At 40.8% G+C, this 16,193-nt stretch overlaps 1 protein-coding gene across 2 annotated transcripts in view; it reads left to right on the plus strand.

Annotated features, from left to right (window-relative positions):
• Positions 1–13,996, plus strand: part of RNF168 (ring finger protein 168) — a 29,766-nt gene extending 15,770 nt beyond the window's left edge. The window contains exons 6-8 of one of the 2 annotated variants that reach the window (XM_047789688.1): positions 3,264–3,345; positions 6,893–7,796; positions 12,879–13,996. In XM_047789688.1, coding sequence (XP_047645644.1) covers positions 3,264–3,345; positions 6,893–7,796; positions 12,879–12,940 — 1,048 coding nt within the window. In that variant the 3' untranslated portion in view covers positions 12,941–13,996. Of the gene's footprint in view, positions 1–3,263; positions 3,346–6,892; positions 9,862–12,878 lie in introns of those variants that run through there. The other variant, XM_047789697.1, reaches the window with a different exon arrangement.
• Positions 13,997–16,193: the final 2,197 nt, after the last annotated feature.

The following is a 16,193-nucleotide window of genomic DNA, read 5'->3' on the forward strand; positions in this document are numbered from 1 at the left end:
CAGGAAAGGAGAGGGAAAGAAAAGAAAAATGACATTTCCAGGAATACATTGCTGGTTTAATACTAGACAGTGAATCAATGCAAGTTAACCTATTTACTATTTAAATATGAAAAGCATGGGAATAATTCTTAATAAAATAGGAATAGAAACTTAACCTGTTTAAGGATATCTGCCAAAAGACCTATACGAGATGATGTCATACTTAATGGTAGATAATAGCAATCATTCCCCTTTTAAGACCAGGAAAACACAAAGGTAGCCTGCTGTTTACCACCTCTATTCAGTGTAGGTTTCAGTCTGTACAGTAAGACAATGGAAGGAAATAAAAGATTATAACCTTGGCAAGGAAGTAAAAAGAAGCTATTGTTGTTCAGAAGTGGAATAATTATATATAGAAAGACCAAGAGTTCAGACATACATTTTTAATATTAATAATAAGAGTTTAGCAAATATGGTAGGTATCAAAATCTACACAGTCTAGGAGTTCCTGTCGTGGCGCAGCGGAAACGAATCTGCCTAGTAACCATGAGGTTGTGGGTTCGATCCCTGGCCTCACTCAGTGGGTTAAGGATCCCACGTTACCCTGAGCATGGTGTAGGTTGCAGGCTTGGCTTGTATCCAGTGTTTCTGTGGCTGTGGTGTAGGCTGGCAGCTGTAGCTCCGATTTGACCCCTAGCCTGCCAACCTCCATATGCCTCGGGTGCAGCTCTAAAAAAAGACAAAAGACCAAAAAAACCTGTGTAGTCTATTGCAAACATAACTTTAAGATTCTGTTTATAGGAATTCCCTGGTGGCCTAGCAGGTTAAAGATACAGTGTTGTCACTGCTGTGGCTCTGGTCACTTCTATGGTATGGGTTCAGTCCCTGGCCTAGGAACTTCTGCATGCTGTGGAGCTGCCAAAAAAAAATAAAAGATTCAGTCTATAGGAGCATCAGAAAATGAAAAGTACTTAGAATAAATTTATTGAAAAATCTAAAAGTCTTTATGGAGACTGTTACGAAGTGCATCCTAAATATGTGTTTTTTCTAAAACATGGTTGCAGGAGTTCCTGTAGTGGCACAGTGGAAAGGAATCCGAGTAGGACCCATAAGGACGTACGTTCAATTCCTGGCCTCGCTCAGTGGGTTAAGGATCTGGTATTGCTGTGAGCTGTAGCATAGGCCGGCAGCTGTAGCTCTCTGATTGGACCCCTAGCCTGGGAACCTCCACACTCCTCGGATGTGGCCCTAAAAAGCAAAATAAATAAATAAATAATTGGGTTTTTTTAAGGGCCACATCCTCCGAATATGGAGGTTCCCAGACTAAGGGTCAAATAGGAGCTACAGCTGCTGGCTTGTGCCACAGCCGCAGCAACACGGGATCCAAGCTGCATATGGGACCTCCACCACAGCTCATGACAACACCGGATCCCTAACCCACTGAATGAGGCCAGGGATCGAACCTGTGTCCTCATGGATGCCAGTCAGATTCGTTTCCACTGAGCCATGATGGGAACTCCTTAGATTTTATTTTAATGTCTTATATGCTAACGTGTTGGTATTTTGGATACATGATTTTACATTTTGAGAGCAAATAGACATTTTTTCATTTTTTCTTTAATTATAGGAATAAAAGCTAGCTATTCTTTGAAAATCACCCAAAGTTACCACAACTTGAAGAGAACCAACATTTCTGCCTTTTTTTTTTTTTTTGGTCTTTTTTGCCTCTTTAGGGCCGCACATGTGGCATATGGAGGTTCCCAGGCTAGGGGTTCAATTGGAGCTGTAGCCGCCAGCCTATGCCACAGCTCACAGCAATGCCGGATCCCCAACCCACTGGGCAAGGCCAGGGATTGAACCTGCGTCCTCATGGATGCTAATCGGGTTTGCTAACTGCTGAACCACAATGGGAACTCTACATTTCTGCCATTTTTTAGCATAGTTATAATTAGGTACTTAGATTTTTTACAATTAAAGAAAAGGTATCGAGTTCCTGTTGCGGCTCAGTGGGTTATAAAACTGACTAGTTAGTATCCATAAGGATGTAGGTTCGATCCCTGGCCTCTTACAGTGGGTTAAGGATCTGGCATTGCCACGAGCTGTGATGTAAGTCACAGACTTGGCTTGGACCCTGCGTTGCTATGGCTGTGATGTAGGCCAGCACCTGCAACTCCAGTTCAACCCTTAGCCTAGGAACTTTCATATGCAGAAGGTACAGCCCTAAAACAAATGAAAAAAAAGATATCTACCATCTTATAACTTATGATTTTATTTCCATTTCTTTTATGTTTTCCATTATATTACACACTTGATATTTTCATTGGCAAACACCCTATTAAAAGATGCCTAGAAATTTAGAGATGTGTTCTTATGCTATGTCGATAAATCTTTTATGTCTCTAGGCAGATAATTGAAGTAAAGTATGTATATTTATATCAAAATGGTAAAGATCTAATTGTGGACCCTTTCTCAATACTAGAGATAAAGAATGTAGAAGTTCTGGCACTAAGAAACAAACGTATTTCTTCTGGTTTGAAATGTCATTGCTATTACTTTTGGGAAAACTATACAGTCTTAGGTTGTTTTGATGCTAGTATCTACCTATTTAAATTCTTTTTTGGAGCTCCTGCTGTGGTGCAATGGGATTGGTGGCATCTTAGGAGCTCTGGGACATGGGCTTGATCCCCACCCCAGCATAGTGGGTTAAGAATCCAGTGTTGCTGCAGCTGAGGCTTAGGTCATGGCTATGGCTTGGATCCCTGGCCCAGGAACTTCATGTGCCGCAGGGCGGCCAAAAAGGAAAAATAAATAAATAAATCTTTTTTTTTTTTTTTTTTTTGGCCACACCTGTGGGATAGGAATTTTCCAGGCTAGGGATCAGAATCCAAGCCACAGCTGTGACCTACACCACAGCCGCGGCAATGCCAGATCCTTAACCCTCTACTCTGGGCCGGGGATTGAACCCATGGTGCCTCAGAGATAATGCTGGATCCTTAATCTGCTGTGCCACAGTGGGAACTCCTAAATTCTTTTTAGAATTAAGAAATATTTAGATTTGACTTTTACTTCTTTTTCTTGTTTTTCACTAAAATATCGATACTTGGACTTTGCTCTAGAGTTAGACCAAAATACTTGAGACAAAGGGATGAAATACACTCTTTCTGATACATCAGCCAAGCAGCAAGCCAGACAACCTTCAGCATAAATAGCTAATCTGGCTTAATTATATTGAGTACCTAACACTTGTGTTACAAGGCATTCAAATTTTGGTAATTTTTTTTAAGGTATTTGTCACCTAAATCTCAACTTGGGTCAGCATCACCGTCTGAAGTTGTACAAGAAGACAGGAAAAACTCCGTGTCTAAGGTATGTGAATGCTAAAAGTATTCTTGGTTTGTCAAATTTACTAATGCTATAGATTGTTAATACTCGTAGTTTTCTAACTTTTTTTTTTAAGTCACTGTGGTAAAGAGAACATCCTTTCTTAGTCATCTTAGGCTCACCTAGACTAGAAGTCAGCAAACTTGTTCTAAGCTAGAGAGTAAGTATTCTAGGCTTTGTGACCCATGTGGTCTTAGTCGCAACTATTAACTGATGCTGTTGTCATATGAAAGCATCCATAGACAATATGTAAACAAATGAACTTGTCTTTGTTCCTACAAAACTGTTTATGCAAAAAAACAACAGGCTGAATTTGGTCTATGAGCCATAGTTTCTAGATCCCTGACCTAGATAATCAAACCCACAAACCTGAATAGGCTACCCAAGGTGCCAGCTTCACTTAAAAGATTACAGGAGGGAAAACAGAGCATGCTCGTAGGGCAGCATCAGGCATAGCTGTTCAGCACGGGTTCATCTGTTCAGCTCCGCTCCAGCTTGCAGAGCTCCCAAGTGATGGCTTGGAAATGAGACCATACAGATGAGTATAGTAACTGCCCAGAATTAGAAGTCCCGTATAAGAGGCAACTGTTGACCATAACAACTCATGGGTGTAGCTTCCAGGGGTCCTGGTAAGGAACATAACACAGTCAAAAGAGGTGTAAGTCACTTACAGAAGCCCTGAGCTTTGGCTTCCTGCAAGGGGTTTACAGATCACTCACATTTCTCCTAGGACAGATGCAGTTCATCAGCAAAGGTCATTTTTACCATAAGCTATGGAGCCTAGTAACACCTGACATTCCACTGTCATCAGGTTTCCAGGAAAATAGAACTAGGAAAGGTGAGCTGACACCAAAGTCAGTTTCCTACATAGAAGTTTTAACCTTTTATTTTCAGGTTCCTGAATTTTTTTTCAATCCAGTTAGGTGGTTTTATAGCACCTAACATTTAGTGGACATTTGTATGCCAAATAATGTATGTATTTCCTTTGGGGAAGCAGTGCTGCACCCACAGCATATGGAAGTTCCCAGGCTAGGGGTTGAATTGGAGCTGCAGCTACTGGCCTACACCACAGCTACAATAACACCAGATCTGAGCCACGTTTGCGACCTGCACCACAGGTCATGGCAATGCCAGATTCTTAACCCGTTGAACAAGGCCTGGGATCAAACCCATGTCCTCATGGATTGTAGTCAGGTTGTTATTGCTGAGCCACAATGGGAATTCCGCTCTCACTTTTTTTTTTTTTTTTTTTAAAAAACGGCTGCACCTGCAGCATGTGGAAGTTCCCAGGCTAGGGGTCTAATCAGAGTTGCAGCTGCGGCCTAGCCTACACCACAGCCATAGTAACACTGGATCCAAGCTGCATCTACGACCTACACTGCAGCTTCTAGCAACACCAGATCTTAACCCACTGAGTGGGGCCAGGGATTGAACCTGCATCCTCATGGACACTTTTTCAGGTTCTTAACCCACCGAGCCACAGAGGGGACTCCTTGGTATCATTTATACTCATCCTTCCTTCAATATTACAAATTAGTAGACTTGCCACTAGATCTTATTATTTAATGTATTAATAAATACACATTATTGCATCTTAAATTGTAAGCTTTTGGTAATTGTAGTATAAATTATTCGCTTTGTATCCTATGTATTTATTTTTATCTTTAAAAATATTATGCAGAGTTCCCCTCGTGGTGCAGTGGTTAACGAATCTGACTAGGAACCATGAGGTTGCAGGTTCGATCCCTGCCCTTGCTCAGTGGATTAAGGATCTGGCGTTGTCGTGAGCTGTGGTGTAGGTTGGCTTGGATCCCACGTTGCTGTGGCTCTAGTGTAGGCCAGTGGCTACAGCTCCGATTAGACCCCCTAGCCTGGGAACCTCCATATACTGTGGGAGCGGCCCTAGAAAAGACCAAAAAAAAAAAAAAAAATTATTCTTGGAGTTCCCGTTGTGGCTCAGCAGTAACAAACCTGACTATTATCCATGAGGACGCAGTTTTGATCCCTGACCTCTCAGTGGGTTAAGGATCTGGCATTGCCATGAGCTGTAGTATAGGTCACAGACGCAGCTCGGATCCCACGTTGCTGTGGCTATGGTATAGGCCAGCAGCTGCAGCTTCGATACAACCCCTGGCCGGGGACCTTCCATATGCTGCAGGTGCGGCCCTAAAAAGACAAAAAAGATTTTTTTTTTCTGTCTTTTCTAGGGCTGCACCCGTGGCATATGGAGGTTCTCAGGCTAGAGGTCTAATCAGAGTTGTAGCTGCCGGCATATACCAGAGCCACAGCAACGCCAGATCCAAGCCATGTCTGCGACCTACACCACAGCTCACGGCAATGCCAGATCCTTAACTCACTGAGAGAGGCCAGGAATTGAACTGCAACCTCATGGTTCCTAGTTGGATTCCTTAACCCTTGAGCCACGACAGGAACTCCAAAAACGATTTTTTTAAATTAAAAAAATAATAATATATATATATATATATTCTCTACAGCAGAAATTATCACAACATTGTAAATCCACTGTTCTTTAACAAAACTTTAGAAAATGGAAAAAATATGTTCTCAGAAGAGATCTGTAAGCGCCACAAAAAATGCTAAAAAGAAGAGATTTTGTGACACAAAAAGGGATTAAAAAAAAAACCCTTGGGCTAGGGGAAGTTTATAAGGTGAGAGATCAGATCATGGTGCCAGCTCCTGGCCATATATAGAGCTAGTTTATGGGGTTTTGTTTTATTTTGTTTTGTTTTATTTTATTTACATTTTGGTTGCCCCGGAACCATTTGGAATTTCCCAGGCTAGGGATTGAATCCAAGCCACAGCATGGCAACACGAGATCCTTAACCCATTGCACCCGGCTGGGAGTCAAACCTACACTTCCATAGTGGCCTGAGCCTCTGCAGTTGGATCTTTAACCCACTGTGCTACAGCAGCAACTCCCTGTGGGCAACGCCAGATCCTTAACCCACTGAGCAGAATGAGGCCAAGGATCGAACCCACATCCTCATGGATACTAGTCAGGTTTATTACTTCTGAGCCACAATGGAACTCCTCCCTGTGGTGTTTTAATTAGTAGGTTTTTATGGGAGTGAAAATGAAGAAATGCCTTAATCTAAACTGGCACACAGAATAAAAATACTATTAAGGGAGTTCGCATTGTGGTTCAGCAGTAACAAACCCAACTAGTATCCATGAGGTTGTAGGTTCGATCCCTGGCCCTGCTCAGTGAGTTAAGAATCTGGCATTGCTGTGAGCTGTGGTATAGATTGTAGATGCAGCTCGGATCCCGAATTGCTGTGGCTGTTGTGTAGGCTGGCAGCTATAGCTCTGATTTGACCCCTAGCCTGGGAACTTCCGTAGACTGCGGGTGCGGGTCCCCCCCAAAAATACTATTAGAATTTCATATACCTTGTTAGTGGTAATAATAATTACCTTATCGCGAAAACTCAACTTTGATATCGGTGTAATTAGACTTATATATTATGATTTGATGATTTCCCCTGGTTCACTCAGTCTTTTTCTGTTTCTATAGGAAACTGACAGCAGTGGTATGAAGAGCCCTACATGGCAAGACACAGACATTGAGGAAGATATGCCAACACTTTCTCCACAGATATGCCTTGAAGTTCAAGAGCAAGGTGCAAAACCTTCAATGGAGTCACCTATGCCTCAGTTATATGCCACTGGTAGAGAATGGTGCCTTGAAGGACAAATGGAAACAAAAGCAAGCAATCATGAGAAAGAGTTATGTGTCATAAATCATGAGGGACCTAAAGCCAGAGTTCCCGACTCTGAAGAAGCTGCAGTTAAAACTTGTGGCAAAACAGAGAGTGGGTTCACTGTCTCAGATACGACACCGATAATTAGAAATAACACACCGGAGATAGAAAACGAAGAGTCTTACCTACTGATCAATAAGGATATCTTCAAAAGGAAAAATCAGGAATCTTTGTTTGAAGCAGTCAGGGACCCATGCTCTTCTGCAAAAAGAAAAAAAATGTTCCCCACAGCTTCCTCAGATGAAGAGGAAACAGAAATCAGCTTTACTCAAAAACTGATAGATTTGGAACATCTACTTTTTGAGAGACATAAACAAGAAGAACAGGACCGGTTGTTAGCATTACAGCTTCAAAAAGAGGTGGATCAAGAGCACATGAGGCCAAACAGGCAAAGAGGATCCCCAGATGGCTATCAGTTACGTGCTACATCCTCACCTCCAGACAGATTGCTAAATGGACAGAGGAGGAGTTCCAAAGATAGGAACTTCAAAAGACAAACTGATCTAGAGCATCCAAAACCTCAGAGAGGCTCAAAAAATGAAAATTGGCAAACTTCTTTTAAGATCCAATGGAAACATTCAGTTAACGGAAGAAATATACCAAATTCTATTAGAGATAATCGTAATGTACCTAAAACTGCTCAGTCCCTACAGCCTAGTAAGTCCCAGAAAAGTATTTTTCAGATGTTTCAGAGATACAGAAAGTAATGGTTAGGTAAAGGGAGTATTTTATAATCTAGTAAAGCTGGGTTGTGAAGCTCTCTATCATAGATTCTTTATAAATTTTCATTAATTCTGCTTTGTGGGCACATTCATTATCCTTAATTAAAGGACTGTGCGATCACAAGGGAGGGACGTACAAATGTGTTTGTGCCAAACTCAGTTGTAAGCAAGGGTCCCGGTCCTTTTCTTTTTTAGTAACTGTGATATGCCAAGTTGATAGTCCTTATGGATAAAAATGCCTTGGCCAGGGAGTTCCCTGATAGCCTAGTGGGTAAGGATCTGACATTGTCACTACTGTGGCGAGGGTTCGATCCCTGGCCCAGGAACTTCTGCATGCTGCAGGCGTGACCCAGAAAAAGGGGGGAAAAAACACTTAAAAAAAAATAAATGCCTTGACTAACTCCCAAGAAACCTTCATTTTCATGTGTTTTCGAAAAATGCATATTTAATGGCCTTTGCTCACCTTTTTGGCATGACTAATAAAGCAACACTATAATAGTCCAAGTATTTAATCTAGGTAGGGTTTAAAATCTAAATTTTCTTGCAACTCTACCATCTATTTGCAAAGCACTTGAAATTCATCTTCCGTAACACTACAGTCATCTAGTTTCCATTTCTACTTTAATTACTTTAAGTATTAAAAGCATTTTCTTTGACATAAAATTAGGACTAACACGAAATCAGAAAAATGAGAATTTTCTGGAAAATTAGGAATTAGTTGACAGGAAACTAGACTCTTGGTGCAGAAGGAGCTAAGAGTTGGGATGAGGCTCAGTGGGATGGATTGACAATTTGGAAATACTGGAACCGAATGGGTAATCAGACGGGTGGGTTCCAGGATGGAGTGGCAAGTGTAGTTTGCCCCAGTATTCTGCTTCATTTTTTCTTTGCTAAATAACACAGAAAACATTTGAGTTTTACAGCTTTTCATACCATAGTATATAATATGCTATTCCAGGGAAAGAAAAAAGAAGGTATTGCTCTAAGAGAATTATATCACAGTATCCTAGATTGTAGAACCTGGCTAACCATGTGTTTATTTCTTCAAGTTATCATTTGTATTGGTACTGACTTTTATTTGTGTTTATGGATAAAAGTAGAAAGTATGATACTTGGGTTTTGCTCTCTCTTACCCCTGAAAGTTAAGTCAGAAGGCAGCAATTTCATTTGGTGAAATTTAACTTAGAGATTGTTAATCTTCTATTTCATTAATGTGAACAACCTTGAGCAAACAACAGTTTTGATAGCATTTCTGCTGATGTCTAGTTAGCCATCCTTTTCAGGTGATTATACAATAAAATGTCCTAGGGCTAGTAATTCTAGCTTAAAGTTGTCTGTATTTTTACACATTGTTATGATTTTTTCCTCCACATTTTATAACTGAAATTCTATAATCTTTGCATACTTGATGGCATCCACTTCAGTATTGATTGGGTAATTATGGGTAGAATTCTGATGCTGATTTAAAACTTAGTTTGCCCTTTCTCAAAAGTGCTTGACCTCTGAGTAATAATTGTGTTGAAGTGAAGCATAGTTAATAATTAACCAGATATGTCTAAAATAGACTAAAGTCTATCATTTCATCAAACCAGTATTTTTATAATAAGACCAGTTTTGCTTTCCATTTTATGGTAGATACTGTTGGACCCCTCAAATAGAGTTATATAACTAAATCTTCCTGGAATAGTCCATAACCAAAAGGGCAGAAAATAGTGTACGGTATTTAGTATTTACATATATAACCACTTATTTGTGAAGAAGTTTTCCTGACTAAAGTTGGTTTCAAGATAAATTTTAATTTCTCAATTAGTCTTTATGATACTCCAACCATGTATGCATTTTTGTGAGAAATCAGTAAATGTCTTGTGTCAGTCATTAGAACGTATTGATACTTTTCCTCCCATTTTATGGAAGGGATATGAGAGTGTTTAATTTCTCAGGGAGTGCTAAAACTGTAGAGGTTGAGTATCTGAAAATTAAAGTAATTATTAAAAATTAAAGGGACTATGTGTCTTATCACCGTTAAAAATAAAAATTAACACATGAAAATAAAAAGTGCATAACAAAAACTAAAGGAAAATTGGAAGACTATGCAAACTGGGGATGATATAGATGTGAATTACCACAAAGAGCTAATTTCCTTTGTAAAAATTGTCTGCCAGTACATTAAAAAAAAGACTTAACAACCCAAAAGAGAAATTAGAAAATTTTATGTTCCCAAGAAACTTAGTTCCCAGGAAAGGAAGTAAATGGCTCTTAGATGTGTGAAAAAATACATAGTATCACTTATTCTAGTGCTCATATATTTCCCCAACCTTCAGATTAGTAAAGAAGGTGCGGTTTTTTGGTCTTGTTTTTATGTGTGTATATGTTTTGGGGTTTATTTCCAATCTTGGCAAGAGTGTGAGGAAATAGGCACTCTTACAGGTTACTTGATATGAATAGACAATTTAAAAGCCCTAGAGGGATAACCTTGACAGTTCTACCTCTAGGGATTTCTTTTTTTTTTTTTTTGTCTTTTTGTCTTTTTGTTATTTCTTTGGGCCACAGCTGCGGCATATGGAGGTTCCCAGGCTAGGGGTTGAATCGGAGCTGTAGCCACTGGCCTACGCCAGAGCCACAGCAACGTGGGATCCGAGCCGAGTCTGCAACCTACACCACAGCTCACGGCAATGCCGGATCGTTAACCCACTGAGCAAGGGCAGGGACCGAACCCGCAACCTCATGGTTCCTAGTCGGATTCGTTAACCACTGCCCCACGACGGGAACTCCCCTCTAGGGATTTCTTTTTTTTTTTTTTTTAATTTTTTTATTTTCCCATTGTACAGCAAGGGGGTCAGGTTATCCTTACATGTATACATTACAATTACATTTTTCCCCCCCACCCTTTGTTCTGTTGCAACATGAGTATCTAGACAAAATTCTCAATGCTATTCAGCAGGATCTCCTTGTATATCTATTCTAAGTTGTGTCTGATAAGCCCAAGCTCCCGATCCCTCCCACTCCCTCCCCCTCCCATCAGGCAGCCACAAGTCTCTTCTCCAAGTCCATGATTTTCTTTTCTGAGGAGATGTTCATTTGTGCTGGATATTAGATTCCAGTTATAAGTGATATCATATGGTATTTGTCTTTGTCTTTCTGGCTCATTTCACTCAGTATGAGATTCTCTAGCTCCATCCATGTGGCTGCAAATGGCATGATGTCATTCTTTTTTATGGCTGAGTAGTATTCCATTGTGTATCTATACCACCTCTTCCGAATCCAATCCTCTGTCGATGGACATTTGGGTTGTTTCCATGTCCTGGCTATTGTGAATAGTGCTGCAATGAACATGCGGGTGCACGTGTCTCTTTTAAGTAGAGTTTTGTCCGGATAGATGCCCAAGAGTGGGATTGTGGGGTCATATGGAAGTTGTATGTATAGATTTCTAAGGTATCTCCAAATTGTTCTCCATAGTGGCTGTAACAGTTTACATTCCCACCAACAGTGCAGGAGGGTTATAAGTACCTCCTTTTTTTTTTTTTTTTTTAAACTTTTTTTCCATTTTTGTTTTTGGCTTACTTTTGGCTTCCCCGTGGCATATGGAGTTCATGGGCCAGGGATCAGATCCCAGCTGCAGTTGCAATCTACACTGAAGCTGTGGCAACACTGTGTACTTAATCCATTGTGCCAGGTCAGGAATCAAACCTGTGTCCCCAGGCTCCTAGGGATTTCTTAAAGCTGTCTTCACCTATCTGTAGAGTGGCATGCACAAAACACTTTTGTATGGCATTGTTTGTAATAACAAGCTTAGAAACAACCTTAATTGTATCAGTTGACAATACATGATGGTACAATAGAATACTATACAGCAATTAAAAAACCCACTTTACTGATACGAGAAGAACTATAAGATGTAGTTAAAAAATACAAGATATAGGATAGCATACATAGCGTGCAATCATTTGTCCAAAGAAGAGAAATATAGATATATATATGAGAGAGAAACTTGTCAGCAGGGAGAGAAACTGGATGGCTGGAAAGTAGTGGAAGAATAACTTTTCACTATATGTTCTTTTATATTTTGAATTTTCAATCATATTGAATATATATCATTAGTCAAAATTAAAATGGTCTTGGAATTCCCTGGTGGCCTAGTGGCTAAGGACTGGCATTGTCATTGCTATGGCTTGGGTTACTGTTGTGGCTTGGTTAGATCTATGTGCCAGGGATTTCCATATGCCTTGGGCACAGCCAAAAAGCAAGAAATGTAAATGTTCTTAAAATATTGCAAGATAAAAGATACTTGTGCATCCTAGCCTACACCACTCTAGATGGTCCTATTTTGCCTTTAAAATGTAAGAGTCATAATTCTGAGAAATTTTTCAGTGCAAAAAAAAATTAGCATTGTGAATTTTTGGAAATAGCATTATGAATGAATTAGAATATATTTAGATTTAATGTACTTTTTAAAAAATTATTTGGAAATCAAATCATATGCTTTTCAGGTAGAATTGCTACAGAACTGCAGTCCCACAGAATCGTGAGAAAAGCCAGATAAAAATGTAAAATTTTCAGAGTTCCCTGGCTTTGTCACTGCTGTGGCTTAGGATCTATTCCTGACCAGAACTTGTGCATGCTGAGGGCACAGCCGGGCGGGGGTGGAAGTAAACTTTTCTACTTAAAAGCTGCTGGGGAGTTCCCATTGTGGTGCAGTTGAAATGAATCCAACTAGTATCCATGAGGATGCATGTTTGATCCCTGGCCTTGCTCAGTGGCTTAAGGGTCCAGCTTTGCTATGAGCTGCAGTGTAGGTCGCAGACGCAGCTCAGATCTAGCATTGCTGTGGCTCTGGTGTAGGCTGATGGCTACAGCTCTGATTCAACCCTTAGTCTGGGAACTTGGGTGCGGCCCCAAAATAAATAAATAAATAAATAGCAAGCTACTGAAAGAATGAGGATTAAGTTAGGGGCTACGTTTCTAGACAGGGGAAACTTGAGAGGTGAACTGATATTTGCAACCACTTTTTCGCTTGTAGCATGTGCCTGTTCTGAGTGCAGGACAACAATCCAGGCTGCTGCTGGTGAACCGAGAAACTGACAGAGCTCTTGGCCCATCTCATGAAGCTGGAGTGACAATAGTGGAGACTTGAAACACGTCGATTTTCCCGTCAAGATAACTGCGGTTTAAAACTTTGGAGCAAAGGCTAAAAGACTGAAAACCTTTGAGAAACAGAGGAGCTGTCATCAGGCTTGCAGTGCTGATGAGATAAGAACAGACTTCAGGACCTACCAGAGGAAAAGAGCCTGTTGAACACATCAGAGCCTCATTTGAAAGCCCTAGCACAGAAGTTTACAAAGTATATCTCAGCAGCCAAACCTGCACGCTGCCAATATTTATAGGGCCGTGAGCTAAGGATACTTTTAAATGACTCTTAGATACCTTAGTTCACAAACATTTATCCCGTAAGGAGTTGAGCTATGGGACTAGTAATTTGTGCGTGCATTTTGGACCACCAAACCAAGGGCATGAGGTGCAGCACAGAAGAAAGTAATTTCCTTGGGAGTCCATTGTGGCACAGCAGGAACAAACCAACTAGTGTGCATTGAGGATTCGAGTTCAATCCCTGCCCTCGCTCAGTGGGTTGGGGATCTGGCGTTGTGGTGAGCTGTGGTGTATGTAGGCTGGCAGCTGGAGCTCCGATTAGACCCCTAGCTTGGAAACTAACATATGCTGCAGCTGCAGCCCCAAAAAGGGGCGGGGGGGGGGGGGGAAGAAGAAGGAAAGAAAAAAAAAAGTTCCTGTTGTGGTTCAGGGGTTAACAAACCTGACTAGGATACATGGGGATTCGAGTTTGATCCCTGGCCTCCCTCAGTGGGTTAAGGATCCGGCATTGCCATGAGCTGTGGTGTAGGTTGCAGACGTGGCTCGGATCTGGTGTTGCTGTGAATGCGGCGTAGGCTGGCATCTACAGCTCCAATTGGACCCTTAGCCTGCGAACCTCCATGTGCCGAGGGTACAACCCTAAAGAGACCAAAAAAGACCAAAAAAAAAAAAAAGTAATTTCCTTCTTAACTTGGTTCCTGCCTATATGACCTTAGATGAGCTACTTACTCTCCCTATTTTTTTTTTTTCTTTTCTGCAGTTTATGGAAATTACTGGGCCAGGGGTGGAATCAGAGCTGCAGCTGGGGCCTACACCAAGCCATGAAAACACTGCATCCAATCCACATCTGTGAGCTATGCCACAGCTTGCAGCAACATCAGATTCTTAACCACTGAGCTAGGACAGGGATCAAACCCACATCCTTACAGAGACAATGTCGGGTCCTTAACCCATTGAGCCCCAGTGGGAACTCCCTTAACCTCCCTTTATAAATTTGTAAATGGAAATCAATGTACGGAACAGAGTTGCTATCAAGTCCCTGCAAGCTTTCTAATTCCTCAACTACAGGGATGCCAAGAACCCCTCTCTGAAAATTCCTCTACAAAAAATTAAGGCCATCAGGCATCAGCACTAATTCCCAGAGCCCCTAGGAGGGTACACTCTGGAAATAACAATAACACTAGGATAAGATTTAAAGGAGGGCATTTTAGTAATTGAAATGGATGATAATGAGTTATAAAACATTTTCCCCATGGGAACAAGAATCCCCACACACCAAGGAAAAGATTGATTGATTGACAGCCAGGATAAGTAAGCACTGGAGCAGGTTGTAAACCTGTCTCATCAATCAATGACAACTTGGTTCACTGAACACAGCTCTGAAAACCAAACAATCAGTGAAAGCTGTATGCTTTGAAAGTCCACTAATCATCAGTGGCCTCAGGCCAGTAAACACACTTTGTGCAAAACCAATACCATCACACTTCTGCACACAGGAGATTTAAGGATTGCTTTGTGCAGTGCTGGTCACCTGACCACTGGAATACTAGTGCTTTACATAAGTAATAAACTCACATTTGAGGTCTTAGTTATTGAGTGCTGGTCTCATATTTTAACACCAGTTTGCTTCTTACCGTTTGACTTTAATGTATGAAGCTTTTTTTTTTTCTTTTGCCATGCTTAAGTCTTTGATCTTCAGATATTTTTTCTTTTTATTAAATTTTAACAATATATTTTAAGATATTTAAAATATTATCATTTCAACATGTAATCATGATTAAAACTACTTATGAGAGATATTTTACCTTCTTAGTTTGGATTAGCTGTATTTCAATAGACATATATTGCTAGTGGCTACGATATTGGACACTGCAGTTCTCAAACATCATCTCATGCCGGAGTCCATCATTTCTTTGCTTGATGCCAGAAGGAAACTTTCAGTAGTCTCCTTGCTTCCAACAGGAAGTTCAATAAACTACAGCTAGGATGCTTTTCTAAAATTAAATCTCGGAGTTCCCGTCATGGCACAGTGGTTAATGAATCCAACTAGGAACCATGAGGTTGTGGGTTCGACCCCTGGCCTTGCTCAGTGGGTTAAGGATCCAGGGTTGCCGTGAGCTGTGGTGCAGGTTGCAGACGTGGCTCAGATCCCCCGTTGCTGTGGGCTGTGGTGTAGGCTGGCAGCTGTAGCTCCAATTAGGCCCCTAGCCTGGGAATTTCCATATGCCTCAGGAGCGGCTCAAGAAAAGGCAAAAGGACAAAATAAATAAATAAACTAATTAATTAAATTAAATCTCATGTTCTTTTCCTCTGTAGAGCTCTGAAGAGTTTCTTTTTTTTTTTTTGGTCTTTTGTCCTTTTAGGGCTGAACCTGTGGCACATGGAGGTTCCCAGGCTAGGGATCTTATCGGAGCTGTAGCCACTGGCCTACGCCACAGCCACAGCAACTCTGGATCCCAGCCGCGTCTGCAACCTACACCACAGCTCACAGCAACATGGATCCTTAACCCACTGAACAAGGCCAGGGATCAAACCCACAACCTCATGGTTCCTAGTCAGATTTGTTAACCCATGAGCCGTGACGGGAACTCCTGTTGGAAGTTTTTTAATCACAGTTTCAATTTCACTACTTGTGATTGGTCCGTTCATCTTTTCCATTTCATCTTGGTTTAATCTTGGAAGATTGTTCTTTTCTAAGAATTTGTGCATTTCTTCTAGGTTGTCCGTTTTATTGGCATATAGTTGCTTGTAGCAGTCTCTTATGATCCTTTATATTTCTGAGCTGTCTGTTGTAACTTCTCCTTTTTCATTTCTAATTTTATTGATTTTATTCTTCTCTCTTTTTTCTTGATGAGTCCGGTTAAGGGTTTATCGATTTTGTTGATCTTCTCAAAGAACCAGCTTTTAGTTTTATTGATCTTTTCTATGGTTTTCTTCATTTCTTTTTCATTTGTTTCTGCTCTGATCT

The sequence above is a fragment of the Phacochoerus africanus genome, chromosome 1 (assembly GCF_016906955.1).
Source record: "Phacochoerus africanus isolate WHEZ1 chromosome 1, ROS_Pafr_v1, whole genome shotgun sequence".
In the NCBI taxonomy this organism is placed as follows: domain Eukaryota; kingdom Metazoa; phylum Chordata; class Mammalia; order Artiodactyla; family Suidae; genus Phacochoerus; species Phacochoerus africanus.